Below are 18,959 nucleotides of genomic sequence, written 5' to 3' on the forward strand. Positions count from 1 at the left end.
CTAAAAGGCGTCCAGTAGCGTCCAGTTCCGACCAGTGGCGTCCAGTGCTTTATTATTGGTAACACGACAAGGCCTATCGCACCCATCGGTAACACGACAAGGCCTACCATGCCCATCGGTAACACGACAAGGTCAAGGCCTATCGCACCCATCGGTAACACGACAAGGCCTACCGTACCCATCGGTAACACGACAAGGCCTACTGCACCCATCGGTAACACGACAAGGCCTATCGCACCCATCGGTAACATGATGAGGCCTACCACACCCATCGGTAACATGACAAGGCCTACAACACCCATCGGTAACACGACAAGGGCTACCGCACCCATCGGTAACACGACAAGGCCTACCGCACCCATCGGTAACAAGACAAGGCCTACCGCACCCATCGGTAACACGACAAGGCCTACCACACCCATCGGTAACATGACAAGGCCTTTTTTAGATCAACCAACCAAAACAAACATGGCGCCCAGTCATTTCACTGGTCTCAATAACAGATTGATTTTCAAATTATGATTACTCAGGAATGGCTGGTTAAAACTCTATGAAACTTTCAGATTACATAGATAAGGGATGCATTGACACTTTAGAAGTGGTTTTGATACAAAAACCCCAATAATAAAGCACTGGACGCCAATGGTCGGAACTGGACGCTACTGGACGCCATTTAGTATGACCGGTGCACGGTATCTTCTCTAACGGTAACGGCGTAGCTCACAAAAACACGGAGCACGGTAACGTCGTTGCAATTTTCGCTATATTCAGTCATGTGAGCGTTATCCCTTGGATTTCAAACTCCTTTCCCCCTGAATTCCAACTACAGTGAGTGAGGCTCAAGTCCTGGTCGCACATTGGTGATGTACAGGGTGAGTCAAAAAAAATGTCCCTCCGCATGAATGAGTTAAAAATATGCAACGTGGAAAATAATAAAACCGACTTTACCATTAATTAGCTATGGATGTTGGCTAGCAATGCTGAAATGAAATGGTCCAGGGACCATGTGCTCACCTGTTGTCAAAGGACATTAAGACATTTTAAAAGAGAGGAGAAACATATTTTCACTTTTGATGTTTGGCCCCCTATTGGCCAAACCGTGAATCGTATGACTCCAAGATTCAGTCTCTGAGTATGGGTCACCCAGGGGTACATTTGTACCAAGTTTGAGACCTCTGGCTGAATTGGTTACAAAACATGACACCATTGACTAACGGCGGTGCCGTCGGCAAACTTTGACCTCTGTGACCTTGAAAAATAGTTCAAATCAAAAACCCGGAGGATATGTGATGTCCCATTAGTAGAAGTACCTACCATATTTTTTTCAAATTTTTCGAACCAGTAATAAGGGAGAAAACACATTTTTTTCATTTTTGACCTTTGGCCCCCTGGTGGCCAAACCGTGAAATATATAAGGCCGGGATTTGATCTCTGGGTAGTGGTCACCCAGGGGCACATGTGTACCAAGTTTGAGTTCAATAGCTTCAGCGGTTACAAAACGTGCCATCATTGACTAATGGCGGTGCCGTCGGCGAACTTTGACCTCTGTGACCTTGAAAATTAGGTCAAATCAAAAACCCGGATGATATGTGATGTCTTATTAGTAGAAGTACCTACTATATTTTTTTCAAATTTTTCGGACCAGTAATAAGGGAGAAAATGCAGTTTTTCATTTTTAACCTTTGGCCCTCTGGTGGCCAAACCGTGAAACATATAAAGCCGGGATTTAGTCTCTGAGTAGCGGTCACCAAGGGGTACATGTGTATCAAGTTTGAGTTCAATAGCTTCAGCGGTTACAAAACGTGCCACCATAGACTAATGGCGGTGCCGTCGGCGAACTTTGACCTCTGTGACCTTGAAAATTAGGTCAAATCAAAAACCCGGAGGATATGTGATGTCTTATTAGTAGAAGTACCTACCATATTTTTTTCAAATTTTCGGACCAGTAATAAGGGAGAAAATGCATTTTTTCATTTTTGACCTTTGGCCCCCTGGTGGCCAAACCGTGAAACATATAAGGCTGGGATTTGGTCTCTGAGTAGCGGTTACCAAGGGGTACATGTGTACCAAGTTTGAGTTCAATAGCTTCAGCGGTTACAAAACGTGCCACCCATGTCTAACGACGACGACGGACGACGACGACGGACGACAGACGACGGACGCTGCGTCATTGTAAAGGCTCACCACAGGTGAGCCAAAAACCGTTCCGCTGCACCTTCGCATATTGCCCAGAGACCCCATTGTTCACCGGTGTCCAAAATGGTTAAAGGTAAGATTTTTGATTGTGAATAATACCTATGATGTTATACATTAATCACCAGCAGTCAACATTTTGGATAAAGTGCTCCTCTGCATGTGTCCTTTTTTCTTTATTCTTTCATTATTGGTATTTAGGGGGAGCATGGGCCTACTTTTAATAGAAACGCATGGTTTTCAACCCGGAATTTCATTTTCACAAGCTGTAGGAAAATGGAATAGCCTTGTTTGCGGACGATTTTGGACACTAGTGAACAATGGGGTCTGTAGACAATACGCGAGGTCGCAGCTGAATGACTTTTTGAGCATAGGTAGTCAACATCAATAGCTAAAGAAATGGCTTGGAATTCTTTTGCTCTGTCCTAATATCTTTGCAGACCAGTGTACATTATGTCCTCAGTTGGCTGGATGGTACAGGAGTGTCCATTTAATCCTGGCCAATGGTGACTCTTTTGGTGCACTATCTATATGGGGACACTCCATACAATTACGTACAAAACGGAACCACTGACACTGACAGGGTTTTATTTTCCAATTGAATTACCCCTCTATGCTGGTGGACCCCTTCTCTAGCATTTGTACAAGAGTGTCCCCAGTTGACACCCCTCTATGCTGGTGGCCCCCTTCTCTAACATTTCGTCGCTGTACTATGAAAACCTCGTATCTGAAGTTTTTCAGTAGAGGCCTAAATGAAAACCTCGCATCTTCACAAAGTGTTAAAAAATCATTTATGAGGTTTTCGTTTTAAAGAATTTTGCATTTCTTCCTTAGGCCGGTAGAGTAATTGGAATTGCTAATACCCAGAATAAAACCTTGTCCCCAGGGGTCCTTCCATACCTTTCAAACACAGCCACGAATTGATGCACTTTCTCCAGAAAAGCCTCTGAATAAAAATTTCAGATACGAGGTTTTCACAACTTTGAACAGATTTTGGAGGAAATCAGATACGATGTTTACATGAAGCTTATTTGGGGGCGTTCTAATAGCTAGACAACAATGAGGGACCTCTAAGCATTTGCAGAATGAAATTCTGTTCCTTTTGAAACCATGAAGCGAAAATGGGCAAAATGTCTGATACGTGGTTTTCATAGTACAGCGACGATTTGTACAAGAGTGTCCCCAGTTGACACAAAAGCTTAAAAGAGTATTAGACTTACCCTCTTCCGGATTTACAACGATTTCTTCCAAACTTTTCCCCTGGTGAGTACTGAAGTTTCCGCTTTCCATTGCAATGAGAAGTTTTGACACTCGGGCTGTCTGTAGAGTTTCATCTGGAAGGCGATAAAATTCTCTGTGCACGCGAATGTCATGACCCAAGAAGTTCGCAAGAATATCCAGTTCATTTTCCTTAAGATTGAGAATCTGTGACAGTGTTGCGATTTGTTTTCGCAACTTCGTTGATTTCAGCAAGTCAGGGTATTTTGCCCCACAGGAAGTGCTAAAATCTCGTAGCGTGTCACTACCTCTAATATGCCCTTCTGAACTTCTGTTGGAACAAGCAAATATGAACTGATTTGATGGACTGACACCAGCAAGTGTACGGGTCTCAATCGATTTCTCTATGCACTTTGTCATATGTGCAGTGAGAAGAACTGGCACAGTCCTTCCGCGCTTGCCTACTATTTCAACTCTCCTCAGAATCTTCGATAGTTTTTGTTCCAGAGGTGACAATGACCCAGTAATGTCTTCTTGTCCTGTTTGATGTAGTTGCTTGAAGTCTTCTAGTTTCATCTTAGAAACTTCGCCTTGTCTTCTTCTGTTGAATAGAATCACCTGTGTGAGAGTTGCCTCAATGAGCTCACGCCACGAGTTCTTCACATCTTCAAGAGCCTCGAGTTTCGCAAGTGCTTTTGTGGCAACATCTTTCAGATGCTTGGTCAACAGAGCACAGTCACTAGTTAGTGGAATTAGCTTGACCTTATTGCGTTTCAATTCTCCAAGTTGGCGCAAGGCATGAGTGGATACATCATCTGTCCAGTTTTCCTCATACATTTCAATGAAGTTTTGACACCTCTCGGTTTCTGTTTTGTCACCAGCACTTAAAGCGTCTCTTTTCATCAACTTGGCACACTTTTTAAGAGAATGTCCGATCTTCAATGCAAGCGATGGTGTCCTCATGGAATGGTCAGTTGGATTAAACCCCGATACATTCAAAGCAGAGATAACAATCAGGTCGAACTTCGTTGTACAAATGAAATTGGAAAGTGTAGCGGAGGGTTGATCACTTTCTATACGCAAATTAATCAACAGCCTCGCAACTTCCCGAAGAGTATTTCGCATTGCTGAAAACTGGTCCCTATCATGACCTTGTTTCTTGTATAGTTTGTTTGCTAATTTAAGGATCAACTGGTCACTTTTCACCACCCTTGACACTTCATCATGGGACAAAGAACAGAGAATTTCCTTCACACCCTCAGAAACTCCTGGTGCTGACGGCAGCAGCATTCTGGCTGATTCAACAACACGGGAATGTTTGCGAGGCTCTTTTTTGGTTGCCATATTACACCTTCGGACATGCTTCCACAAGTCAGATTTGACATAGAATGCCAGGCAATATTCACATGGAACATAGTCAGTGTAAGGTGTTGAGATTTGCGGTCTATAAGCAACAACAAGTGTCCCTTTTCCATTGCGAATCACATCAGTGTTGTGAAGGTAATTCCCAAGATTCCTGAGATATGCGAACTGAGCATTCCGTTCTGATTGATCTTTTATCATCTCACATCTTTGTACTTCCGACTCCTCCTTATGGACTGAGAGCATGTGACGAGTCAACTTGAGCTTGAAGCCTTTCAAACAAAATGGGCAGTAGTGCAACTTGTCATACTTTCGGCTATCAGAGTTGTCGCACTCCATCACCAGGATCGAATCAGAGGTACTGTCCGGGGACTTCTTTTCACTGGCAGCTGTAAGTAAAAGCCTGGCATCAATCCCTGTTCAAAACGATGTTTTTAAAACAGTTCTGAGGACCATTTCTAAATCAATAAATCTTTAAGCCCTTTAAAGAAATGTCCCACCAAAAGGTGAATAGGCTACCTGGATTCTGCACTTCTGCACCACAGGAAAAATATGGTCAATACCCCATGCAGAATTCTGAACCATTATGTTTCCACTATTCCAGGATATTCTGCACTTAGATTACGTAGGGTGAAAATCTTAGTGATGAACTTCCTTTGTTTCACCATCCTTAAAGTCCAATAATGGTCCTATAAAGACTTTGCTCACTCTGTTGAGAGCTAAAAGCCAATGAGACAGAAGTGAGAGGGTATCTTAGCGAAACGAAAATAATGGCCCTTGGACATGTCAATGCTGGATGTGACTCCAGAGACTGATGATGTTACATCAACAATGACGACACAAAACCTGAGGCGAATGGGCATGAGAGCATGATTTGGATGCGCTTGGAAATGGGCGCTTTTTACTTGATTGGATATGCTACTGACAGATTTGAACAAAACTGGATGTGATTGTTCTTTGATGATCTGGGATCATGTTGCAATGAACTATTATGTGGTAGAGAAGGAAAAACGTTTTCGTCATTATGTGATCCGCCCCTACTTATTTATATACCATTGGAACAGGGAGTAGGATACAATGTGGCTGCCTTATTGGTTATCAGACCATGCCCATTTTTGAAAGGGACCATCCTATACTCATGACCACAAAACATGCACAAAAATGTGCCTTGATCAGGAAAATCACTGTAGTTATGTCTTCATACTTTCCCCTTTTGCAAAACTGATCAAATTTTTGGATACTATTACTAAGGTTCTAAACTTTCCAAAAATGTATTGTTTGTTCCTAGGATGTATAACAAAAAATGGCTATTTATCTTTAAAAATTCGCATAACATTGGATTTTTTCCTCCTGTATCACCTTAACCTGTGACTATGAAATTGCCAAAAATTACGGTTTTCAACTTACACTCTTTTGATGATTTTTTTTTGTTGATTTTACTTCTGGTTGCTAAGTTGGCATCCTCCTTCTCTGAAGTACTATCTGGTAGAGACTCATCAATTGGCTTCAACTTGGACTTTTCTTTGCGTGCTTTTAATTGTTGCAGCATATTCAAGGGATCGATGATCTCACTTCTGAGTGATTCAGATTCTGAATCAGAAACCATCTCCTCATCTGAAAAGAAATCAGAACAGGAATTAGAGATCATGTACCAATTCGAAATGTTCATTTTGCCTGGGTGATACAATAAGAAAGTGAAATAGTCCATGGACCATGTGCTCACCTAGTAGTAATCATGACAACATGGAACAAATGTTCATGATTGTCGAATAGAATAGCAGTGCAACCAGATGACCTTGGCCTAGTAAACTTAAGAAAGTGGTCGAAGAAATGATCCAGGGAGTGGCGCCGGCCCCACTGACCTACTTTGCCACTAAGTGTTTCACGACGGATGATGCTGCGTGATGGTAAAGGAAGCACTTAATTAAATACGCTGAAGGCGCCATGGCCTGAGGCTCGTCACACTGAATCTTTGGATGGGGGTAAAACATCATGATCTTGCAAATGGTAAGAATCAAAAAGCAATTCATGGGTAGGTCTCTGAAATCGTGGAAGAAAACTGCTGCCACATAGCAAAATGCTGCTATTTTGAAGAGATTCAGATCATAACGGTCACACACTGCGTGAGTTACTGCAGTGCCAGTGGCCAATCCGCACTCATGCACTGTTGAGTGCGGACAGATGTATCGTAATACACATACGATACATAGGAATCGTATCAGCAATAGCTCACGCACAGTGTGACCCTTATGTCTGCAGTTGCAGAATGTGAACCATGATCGCCAGGGCCAAAAACTCCTTTTTATCGCATTTACAATTTCCTGACCATTACTGTCAAATTACCCACATTGGGGAGTGGGGACCATAGTAAATAATTGTCTTTACCTGGAATGTAGTCCTCATCAGATGAATGGTCCAGTGCTTCATCACCGGATATATCCATCCTTGAAACACATGAACTGCCTGGTGCAGTTTTCGAACTGCCAGCTCTTGGGGCTACATGGCGAGTAGAAATGTCATCAGGCGGTGTGGTGTTTGACTGTTCTGATCCAGCGGCTGAGCTTGAGGAAGGCGACTCAGGAGATACAGGTATTTCTGCAACTGCTGGCTTATCATCAACAGACTCACTTGATGTAACCGGAGGACTGGCACCACAGGCAGCCACCTCTGCTGAAGAAAAAAAAATACAGTTCGAGTTTAGCCAAGACAGCTCATATGCAATGGCTTACTAAACCATAGAAAATGTTGTCAACAGGGTTACTCCCTTGTAAGAATGTAAAATGATTGGGGACCCCCACGAAATGTAAACTAACCTGCCAATGGTATACCTTTAGGCCAATGTGTGCATCATGTACACAAAATTACTAAATGTCCTCTAATAGATACTAGAGATGACTTTGAGTGGTGCCTTCCTTCTTCACTCAAGTGCATACAATGTTAACCCTTTCGAGACTAAACTCAACGATCGTTCGCGTAACTTCCCTGGTGGCCGGAACTCGACGATCGTCGAGTTAGGCCTACCCGATTCAAATTTCCCGCCGGACTCCCCTGAACACCAGGATCGTTTAGAGTCAAAGCCAGCGCAATGACGTCATTCTAGGGGGAATACCCTTTCGATTCATATGCGATATCACTTATTTAGCTGCAGTTTTCGATGGTTCTGAGCAGTTTTTAGCAGGTAATTCTGAATTTGCTTGGATAAATCAGGCCACCAGGGTGGGTTAGCGCCGGATAAATTAGTCTCGAAAGGGTTAAGAGCCAATTTTTGAGAAGTTCAGACAATATCAGACACATTGGATTGTTGACCCCTCAGTTTTGGCTGAGGCTTCTTTTGTGAGAAGGGTATGGTACCCCAACTTCAAATCCCAAAGCGTTTCGCGATTGACCTCTCTAACCAAAACTACTAACCAAAACTGACCCTCAAAGATTTGAGAAATGGGGTCCTGAAATAGCCATTTTTCTGTCCGCAGCCCTTTTTGGACCCCCGTTTCTAAAATCTTTGAGGGTGTCCCAGTGAAATAACACCATAAACCTCTCAGGGCCCTTCCATATGAACAATATCTCCAATATAATTACTGGGATACCCTCAAAGATTGGAAATAATGGTAGGTCTTACTATGGCAGATTATAGCCCGGACCATTTTGAGCGCCCCCCATTGGAAATCTTTGAGGGTGTCCCAGTGAAATAACTCCACTATTCTATTCTACCCCCACTGTAGTCTCAATATCAGGAAACAATTCACTGGGACACCCTCAAAGATTTTGTTTAGAGGGGTGTAAACTTGCAATTTTGTCTTTTGGCCAAAGGGACCCAAAATAGGGGGTGCTGTAGTTTTGGTTAGGAGAGGTCAATCACGAAACGCTTTGGGATTTTAAGTTAGGGTACCATACCCTTCTCACAAAAGAAGCCTCAGCCAAAACTGGGGGGTCAACAATCCTCACTGTCTGAACTTCTCAAAAATTGGCTCTTAACTAATCACTTTGTAGTCCATTTTCTGCAACCAAAATCATACTTTCTCAGGATTTGCGATAGTACGGCCACCGAATCCCCCGCCATCGTGGCTCTGTATATAGACACTTTGTTGCACAGACGCGCTACTGAACAACTGACTCTGCACTATACTGCCGTAGAAGAGAATGGTGAGTTAGTGTTTGCTAGGTCACAACCCATTTCCTGACAATTATTGTCAAATTACCCATGTTTGGGAGCGGGGACCATGCCCGGGGGACCTAAGTAATTGTCTTTACCTGGAATGTGCTCCTCAGTAGATGAATGGTCCAGTGCTTCATCATCGGAAGTATCCATCACTGACTCACATGAACCGTCTGGTGCAGTTTGCGAACTGCCAGCTCTTGGGGCTACATGGCGAGTAGAAATGTCATCAGGCGGTGTGGTGTTTGACTGTTCTGATGGTCCAGCGGCTGAGCTTAAGGAATGCGACTCAGGAGATACAGGTATTTCTGCAACTGCCGGCTTGTCATCAACAGACTCACTTGATGTTACCAATGGATTGGCTGCAAATGTGGCCGCATCTGCTGAAGAAAAGACAGCTCTTATAAGATTCCTTTAGGCCAATTTGTGCATTATGTGCACAAAATTATAAAATGTCCTCAAATAGATACTAGAGATCCACTTTGAGTGGTGGCTTCCTTCTTCTCTCAAGTGCATACGATGTTATAAAATCACTATGCAGTCCATTTTATGCAACCAAAATCATACTTTTGTTGCGATTTGCGATAGTACGGCCACCAAATCCCCGCCATTGTGGCTCTGTATACAGAAACACACATTCATGTATGTGGTGTTGAACGGGGACGGCCCTCCATTTGGAAATTTGTACTATCCGGCCAAATGGGGACCCTCACCTTGCATGTCGGACAAATGGGGACTTACTGTATTGGACAAAAATCATGAAGATTGTCTATCATTGCAACAACACTCCACCTATATTGAGGGAATATTGACTAAGAATCACGTTTCTGCCTATTTTCCATAGCTTCTTTAGTGTAAAAGTCGCTTCCAGACACAGTTCTACTTAGGGATTGATGAAGCAAGCTGGTTTTAATGAGTTTCTTTACTGGTATTACAAATCATCTGAAAATACTCAAAACTCTGGTATGAGACACGGGCTCGCCAAAATCAAGCAGGGGTGGGGGCGTAGATCAAAAGTGAAACTTTGGGAGGGGGTTGGGGGTTCTTTACCCTCATGTCTACTCCTTCAGATTCCAGAAACCCAGATAGCAAAATGCGGCCATTTTTAAGTGATTCAGATCTATTTTGTAGCAGAATCGGAACCTAGATCGCCAGGGCCCAAATCCTTTCGTCTCTGTTAGGCCTCGTGCAATTTCCTGACCAATATTATCAAATTACCCATGTTTGGGAGCAGGGACCATACCCGCGGGCCATAGCAATTGTCCTTATCTGGAATGTGATCCTCAGCAGATGAATGGTCCAGTGCTTCATCATCACAAGTATCCATCACTGACTCACATGAATCGTCTGGTGCAGTTTGCGAACTGCCAGCTCTTGGGGCTACATGGCGAGTAGAAATGTCATCAGGCGGTGTGGTGTTTGACTGTTCTGATGGTCCAGCGGCTGAGCTTAAGGAATGCGACTCAGGAGATACAGGTATTTCTGCAAATGCCGGCTTGTCATCAACAGACTCACTTGATGTTACCAATGGATTGGCTGCAAATGTGGCCGCATCTGCTGAAGAAAAAAGACAGTAGAAAGGTCATCAGTCTGTATGGTGTCTGACAAGTCCGAATGGTCTGCTGTTGGTGAACCACCCGGTGCGTCAGGCCCATTCAAGCTTTGCGAAGCTGTAACAAATGCAAAATAAATGACAATTTTTTCTCAGGGCCACATCTGATGCAATGGCTTACCAAAGCATTCCTTCCTCTTAATCTTCTTAAGTCTTCTTCACCAAATTAGGAATGCAACTTCATCACATCATCACACATGGCAATAATAAATGATATAATTCAGATGAAATTAAAGGGGGCATAGCATCCAACATTACCTAATTCTTACCGGTAAATAGGCTACTGTGTCTAAGAAATGGAAATGGTTAAATGCATTACTTTAATTTGGCCTGGGCCACTGTAACAGTCACCAAATCCCCCTGGAACCATAGCCGCACAATCAACTATACAGCTTACCCTGACATAAGGCAGGGTATTGTGTCCGGGACTTAGATAGGACTACCATATCTATCACACCGCTCAGGGATAGAGCCTATGGATCCTTACGAGCCAACATTCTGGTCCACTACAGAATCTCCTGTAGAAATATTGATGTATTTGAATTTGAATTTATTTTTTGCGACCACTCAAAATACATCGATACATTACATAATAAAATTTACATTGGGAGTGGTCGGGGGCACAACAAAAGATCAGAAAGATTGCTGTCATGTTGTGCCCCAACCGATTCTTGACCGATTCTTGAGTAGCCTGTTTAAAGAATTAGTTGCGCATTTTTGCCATATCCCTGCAATCGTGATTAATTCCAATCAAAATAGTTAGCAATATCATAAAACAAAGGTGAGAACAAAACATTACCTGTCACAAATCTATCAAGATCTTGAAGCAATTCATCCATCAGCATAAGAAAAACTTTTCCTTGCCAATCTACATCCACGAGTTCTTCACGAAAGATATTCATGACAGCTTGGAAAAAATAGTCATCAGAATTGTAGATGTCCGCCAAATCAGCATGTCGCTCGGAAGTGATCCACTGTTCATCTGTCTTTGGTCTAAGGAGAGTAGTGGCCGATCTATAGTTCTGGATTGCTGACTCCCACATTGCTCGTAATTGACCCCTTTTTGATTTTTTCACGTATTCCAGGTAGTTGTCAATCTTGCAGTGGGTAGTATGGCGAGTCCTCTGATCCATAATGCGAGAGTTTGCTGTAAGTTAGGAAAGATTTTGAATTTGAATTCAATAGCACACACAAATGGCACAGCAATTGCCTGGCTAATACATTATACTCTCATTATACTGCCAGCATGGCACCAGGCAGCTGATGCTGGTGCTCTCATCTTGCTTTTATGCATTCCATGTTTACCGAGGCCACTTTGTCCCACATATTTCTGTCCCATCGTATTATTGCTGATGTTCGCAACAGCGCATTTGTCAGTGTTTTTGTATAGTGTTGCAATGATCATTTTTCACAGTCCTTCACTAGTTGAAATCAATAAGAATTTTAAAAATATTACTGCAGAGCTTGGGTCACCAATCTAGTGTCCCTTTCGGACACTTTCAGAACGGAATACGGTGTGCCATTTCATTGTAAACGTTATGGGGAGAATACACCTTGAGCACATTTCCCTCGAAGTTTTTGAACTATGATATCCTTCTGGAAATGCAAAGCAGTCAGTGAAAAAAATATGCTCATATGAAAAAAACATACATGCATTATCAGTGTCATCTTTTCTTGCTTCAACAACACGCGCCATGTACTTGTTTGGATGTGCAGGCTTCCATTCTGAAAAGAAACCATCTGACTCAGTGCATTGTATTTTTCATCGGTGAGCCGGCCGCCAGGTTCATCTTTGAAATGAGTCAACATTGGTAGTTTGAGGTATTTTAGTCTAAGAATAGAAATTAAACCCTCGACTTTGGACCTTGGACCACAGGTGAGCCAAAGACCCAGACACACTTCGCTGGAAAACCATCGAAGAAACTTGTAGCAGATTCACCTAAGTGCTGTATTACAGGGGATGACTTCTAATGGCATTATGCAGTCAAATGGCGACATTGTAAACTAACTCATAGGATATCATTTAACAAATGATGAGGAAGGACATCCAAGAAATGAGGGAATCTCAAGAGCCGTCTATTGCCAGAGCTTATGACAATCAGCAAACGGTCCCTGTTTGGAATCTGTGTACTACGGGGATTTGAGTTGGTCCCCATTGGCCTGGATGGTACACACTTTAAGTTTAAAGGAAAAAACAGTGAAAACAAATTTTCAACCTGCAAGACCAAAACCTGGAGTAGCAAACCTCTGAACTGTTTTCAAACTGGATTGTTCAACAAAAACAAGAAAATACCATAAAGATAATTTGTTCACTTGCAAAGTATACAAAAATTGCACAATGGTTCTAACCACCAAAGAGTTTACAGGATGCTGCATTTTGACCACTATTTCATTTTTTACTATGCTGATACTAGCCACTGGCATTTGTGTAAATGAAATGGCCAGGGCCATTGTGCTCACCTCATGTGGAGGAAAGATGGATAAAGAGCATGGTCTTGTGTCATGTAGTGTAAGGTTTGATGTAGGTCCAAGCAATTACAATTTCCCCAAAATGGCCAATTTACAGTACATTCGACCTCTGTGACCTTGAAAAGTAGGTCAAATCAAAGAAGACCCGGATGACACATTGAATGGATGTTAGAATTAGATGTACCTATGATATAAAATTGGTGCCAATCGGGCAAGTCATTACTAGGAATAATGGCATTTTGAAGAATTTAGGATTTGGCCCCCTCCCTGGAGGCCAAATGGCAAATCAGATCGCACCAAACTTCGGTACCTGAGATCACCTGACCAAGGGGTACATGTGTACTTAATTTGTGATCAATAGTCATTGCAGTTAAGAAACATGCCATAGTTACGGCCTGACGGCGAATTTACGCCATTTGACCTCTGTGACCTTGACAAGAAGGTCAAATTAAAAACCTGTGTGACATATACTGTATGGTGGTTAGATGTACCCATGATATCAAATTGGTGGCAATCGGGCAAGAAGTTAAGGAATAATCACATTTTTAAGGTTTTTGGATTTTGCCCCCTGGTGGTCAAGTGGTGAATCATATTGGACCAAACTTTGGTCCCTGAGATCACCTGACTAAGGGGTAAATGTGTACCAAATTTGGTATCAATAGTCATTGCAGTTTAGAAACGTGCCATCGTTACATCCTAACAGCTAATTTACACCATTTGACCTCTGTGACCTTGAAAAGGAGGTCAAATCAAAAACCCGGAGGATATGTGATGCACCTTTGCTAGAAGTACCTACCATATTTTTTTCAAAATTTCCCGACTACTATTAAGGGAGATATTGCATATTTTCACTTTTAACGTTTGGCCCCCTGGTGGCCAAACCATGAAACGAATCGGACCGAAACTTGGTCTCCCAGGTGTCATTACATAAGGGTACATGTGTACCAAGTTTCAACTCAATAGCTCTAACAGTTACGAAACGTGCCCTGCTAACGGACGACGGACGACGACGACGACGACGACGACGGACGACGGACGCCACGGTATGGGATAAGCTCACCTCTGCTAAGAGGTGAGCTAAAAAAGGTTAAATGCTATGAGACAGACTACAAAGTACAATGTATACAAAGTAGGCAAAAACACAGTGAGAGGTCCCTTTTTCTTTTCTGACTTGGCTCACACCCAGCAACATGAACAAGTTATATTTACGGTATTGTAAAACAAAAAGGTGGACACTTCTTAAAAACATACCGATAGCATTCTTTTCCTTAAAAAAACATGGAAAATACAGCATGATTGACAAATTGATTTAGAATTCAGAAGAACACAGTGCTCACACATGCTGAGTAAATCAACGGTGCTTCCGTAAAAGTTACGACCGTGAGAAATTTCTGAACGTCCATTTTTTTTACAAAAGTTAGGATCACGAAAAGGTGCTGCACACATAAAAGCAACTTGATTACCAAATCATTTTAAAGATACTTAGGATTAAAATCAGGCCATTTTCCCACTTGCTGCAGATAAGTTATTATGAGAAGCATGTATTGGAAGCAAAAAACAAAATTATCTTCTTTAATTAGTGCACAAGAACAGTGGATTTGCACAAGGTGCATAAAAACAAGGAAAACATGCACAGAATCCTTAATACTTTAGACCCATGTGTAGACATACGTGTATATTGTGGCAATTGGGGACGTCCCCATTTGGAAGTCCGCACTATCCAGACAAATGTGGACCTTCACCTTGTGTGTGTTGAATTCATACCATACAATCATGACAATTGGGGACTGAACGTATTAGGCCAAATGGTGACGTACTTTTATGAAGTTCAATCAAAGTCATTATTAAAGGATGCTAATGCCCGATGTCCACAACGTATTTTCTATTAATAAATATCTATTAATAAATATCTAAGTTAGAAAATTAAACGCCCCGGTGTCCATGGTGTAGAAATCTACGTTCTTTTCGAACATGGCACCCGTCCAGTCGAGACTACGACGTGCGATGGCCATCACAGCTGTCGTATTGGCAGCTGACATAAAGAAAAAGAAGAAAAAACGACGACGACCTGGGGCATTATGGACCAGGAAGTGGATTTTAAGACGATCGGAAAAGGGGTATTCCTCTATGAGGACCTCCACCTCTTCCTGTTTCAAAACCATGTTTGCATGTGAAGTACAGCAGTAAGCTAGGCCCTATATCTTCTAACCATTACCATTTCTACCTTCATACGCAATAATAGGACTGATACTATGTAATTGGCTATGACAACGACCCATCGACAGTTCCATTCAATTATTCAATCTTTTGAATTGAGCTCTAGAGAGTTAATTGTTCAATAGAAATTTATAAACCTGCTGTCCACGTCCCATAAGCAAAAATATTTCTACTAATAAATCTACACGGATTACCCCGCTGTCCACGATGTATTTTTTCTAAGTTAGAAAAATACGCCGTGGACAGCGGGCATAAAACTGCCATTTGCCAATTGGGGACGTCCCCATTTGGCACGAAGTCCCCAGACTGACAGGGCCAGGTGGGTTTCTGTCCCCGTTTGACACAAAACACAAAGACACACACAGGTTTGTTTCTAATCATTGTCCTTGGAACCAGAAAATTCTATTAACTTCTTCATGGTTAATTGTTGCTTAAAAATCATTGGAAGATTGGCATTTTGCTTTCAACCTGTTGGTGGCAAGATTCCTTCAGTGACTCTCCATTGTCCATGTTGTCCCCAGCCAACAAAAGTAAAGGTCATATTAGTTATTGACACTGGGCTGTGGTTAACAACAGGATTGATAGGCCCTTTCAATAACAATGCTTTTCCAGGGTGACTGGGGTCATGGAGGATGAGTCAATCTTGTGGTCAGCATGGTTACCTAATGCCACTTATCCTTTTTTTTGTTGAGGGCAATGGCACTCTCTCAAGGGATCTTGCCTATAACAGATTGGAAGAAACATGCCTATCTTTCAATGTTTTTTTTCATAATAAACCATGAAGAAATGAAAAGAAATTTCTAATTCTTAGGAAAATGATTAGAAAAGAACCTGTCTACACACGGGTCTAAAATATTTAGGAGTCTGTGCATGTTTTCCTTGTTTTTATACAGTTTGTGCAAATCCATTGTTCTTGTGCATTAATTATGGAAAATATTTTGTTTTTTTGCTTCCAATGCATGCTTCTCATTACAACTTATCTACACCAAGTGGGAAAATTTTAATCCTAAGTATCTTAGGTGTGCAGCACCCTTCCCAACCTCCATGCATTCACGACATTTGACCAATACCAATGTACTCCACCATGACAAAAAGTATATAAAGCCCTGATTTCTGACAGATTTGAAAATAAACATAACCAAAAAAAACCATTGAAGTGGCAAAATGGTAAGTGGGTGAGGTCAAGTTCTGAGGTATCCCAAGTGAGTCATGTCACGTGACAGGTGATTTGCGGCTTTGTCGCTTTGGAATGCTGGTGAGGGGGTTGAGGATTAAGACAGCACTGGAGTATCACATATACTGGGGAGGCACCTGATATGTTTCCGAAACCATTCTTAAGAAAGTGTTGTGCAGCCTGCCCCGATTCACTGTGTCAATGATCTGCATGCCTCGAATGCTTTCTGAGCTGGAGAAAATGTTTTTATTCCCCATCTTTTTAAATCTTCGGCACAAAACATGCAAAGGAGACTGACTTCACTTGGGATACAGATTTTAGCGAACTGTTGGGTGTTAGTGTAACACTTTCACCATGGGTCAGTGACTCTCAGGAGCTCTTTACTTCTATTTATAGCCATTGTAGCCAAAACTTAAGTTATGCCAAGTTGGGTAAACCTTCAGGAAATTTGGCTAATTTTTTCCTATGGTACTAGAGTATCTATTACATTGCATTAGAACTTGTTTGTGTGATGGGGAAAATTAGCCTGAAAATCTTCAATTTGGCTAAAACTTTTCGAAGTATAGAGTGGCTCCTGAAAAAGCAAATGAAATCCCTGTAAATGGAAAACAAAATTGAAAGAGGAAAGGTGAAACATACCCAAGGAAGCTCCTTTAGCCCGTAATCATACAATATTTCCTCCCCTGGTGGGATGTTTCTGATGGCACATAACATTAGGCGTGGAGTTCCACTTCCATCCACCTTCACTTTCATTCTTGCATTCTGCTCCTTTTTTCTTCCGTGGTTGACAAGGCGACCAAAACTTTCTTCATCTCTCTCAGGTTCTTTGGTGGCGTCCATGCTGCAAAGTTATTTGATGTAGTAAGTAGACATAAAATCCTACTTTCTTAGTTAAGTTTGAAAATAACACACGGAAAGTGTGTAACTGGTAACTGGTATGAATGTCCCTGTTTGTTGATGCGTCCCCATTATGCTAGATTTCTATGCAGAGGTGTCCCCTTTTGACATCTTACAGTGACCTTGACGAGTCCTTGCTGGGAGTGCCTGGCCATGAAAATTTCATGGAAATCCGACCAGTAATTCATGTAATAAGGAATGCCCGCTAGTGGCAAAACTGAAGAAGTTTTTTGGGACAATTTTTTCCTCTTGTTCCGCTAGGTTCGAGACATCACGTCATACCCTGTGTCAGGCATTATTGATGTCGATGTCATGCACGACGTCACACCATTCGCAGTCATGTGGTGCACTGTGTCACACTGCTGGACCATTGGATTTTCATGTTTAATCCCTAATTACTCAGTTGTTTCACCCGACACATGAGATATGTACCTCATTGGCGTCTCCCCTGTGTCCAAATTTGCAAGGGTGAACGGATGATTGCCAGAATGACAGCCAGAAATAACCAAAAATGTAAATATTGTAGGCATTTGCCGCTTATGGACGCGTCCCCAACAATAGGTAATACAAAACCTTGGTATCGAGAGGTAACCAGAGGTGTCCAGTTTACGTTTGAGACCTCCCTAAGCTTGATAGGTTGAATATTTCAGAACTGATGGGCTTTTCCTGAAGATGACATTTGACATTTTATGTAAACGTTGACCCCAATCATTTGCTTGGATCTTTGAATCAAAATTGCTATAATCATGCTTTAAAATTATAATTCAGTAGGATTAACAATGGTTGTCTACCAAAACTACTTCATTCTGGGTCTGACTCAAATGAGCTGTTTTGGGTCTGTTCCACCTGATGGCAGACCCTTAAATTCAACATCAAACAGTAAATTCCCAAATATCAGTGGATGAGCTAATACTAGAAAATCTTCTTTACTTACCACCATTCCTTTCCCGAATGTTGAAAAAAAAACCGAAAAACACTTTCGACCTCCTTCTCCCTCTTCTCTCCTTCTTCACCGGAGATAAGTTCCCCCACATATTCGCAAATTTCTTCTCCAAGCAATATTGGGGTTCTTGTACGTACACCTCGTCCTGAAGTCATAAAAAGATATGCACAGAAAGTGAGACAAGCTTGATAAAGGTATACATGCAAACAAGGCTCGAAATAAGTGGATTCGCATCGCAGTTTGCCACACAAATATTAGGTTGCTCCTCAAAAACATCACATGATTAGCATTTTTTGGTACACAATTTATTCATCAAAGCAATGAAATCAATAGATTTGGTACGTGAAACTTCCACCTAGATAGAATTGCTCCTCAAATGAAAAAATCTATTTCGAGCCTTGTGAAAACAAAAATGAGCGTATGCAGCTGAGCACTGAATCCACACCTTCAATGCCAATGGCCAAGGAAGATTGCTGGAACTGGAGTTTAACTATATGGTACCTGAAGAAGATTGACCATCAGGTGTTGCCTGGTGGTGAGGTTGGATGAACTGGCTAATTGGTCCTAAACGATGCCTAAAATGAAAAATCACTTTTTGACCCCTTTTAAAAAATATCTAAGAATACCAAAGAGAGTCCTCCTGTTCATTCAAAATACAAAATAGTGTGTCCTGAGGTCACCTCACAGAAATTTCACTTTGGCATGTTATTGGATTACTGAG

General features: G+C 41.9%; 1 protein-coding gene across 1 annotated transcript in view; it reads right to left on the bottom strand.

The window, feature by feature from the left end:
• The window catches only part of LOC135500969 (uncharacterized), a 31,881-nt gene extending 14,729 nt beyond the window's left edge, over positions 1 to 17,152 (bottom strand). The window contains exons 1-8 of the mRNA XM_064792688.1: positions 17,038 to 17,152; positions 12,189 to 12,263; positions 11,338 to 11,685; positions 10,145 to 10,480; positions 9,022 to 9,306; positions 7,159 to 7,440; positions 6,181 to 6,387; positions 3,414 to 5,162 (exon numbers count right to left, since the gene is read on the bottom strand). Of these exons, the coding sequence (XP_064648758.1) occupies positions 3,414 to 5,162; positions 6,181 to 6,387; positions 7,159 to 7,440; positions 9,022 to 9,306; positions 10,145 to 10,480; positions 11,338 to 11,685; positions 12,189 to 12,234 (3,253 nt within the window). The 5' untranslated portion in view covers positions 12,235 to 12,263; positions 17,038 to 17,152. The remainder of the gene's footprint in view (positions 1 to 3,413; positions 5,163 to 6,180; positions 6,388 to 7,158; positions 7,441 to 9,021; positions 9,307 to 10,144; positions 10,481 to 11,337; positions 11,686 to 12,188; positions 12,264 to 17,037) is intronic.
• Positions 17,153 to 18,959: the final 1,807 nt, after the last annotated feature.

This window comes from Lineus longissimus, chromosome 17, assembly GCF_910592395.1.
Source record: "Lineus longissimus chromosome 17, tnLinLong1.2, whole genome shotgun sequence".
Lineage (NCBI taxonomy): Eukaryota > Metazoa > Nemertea > Pilidiophora > Heteronemertea > Lineidae > Lineus > Lineus longissimus.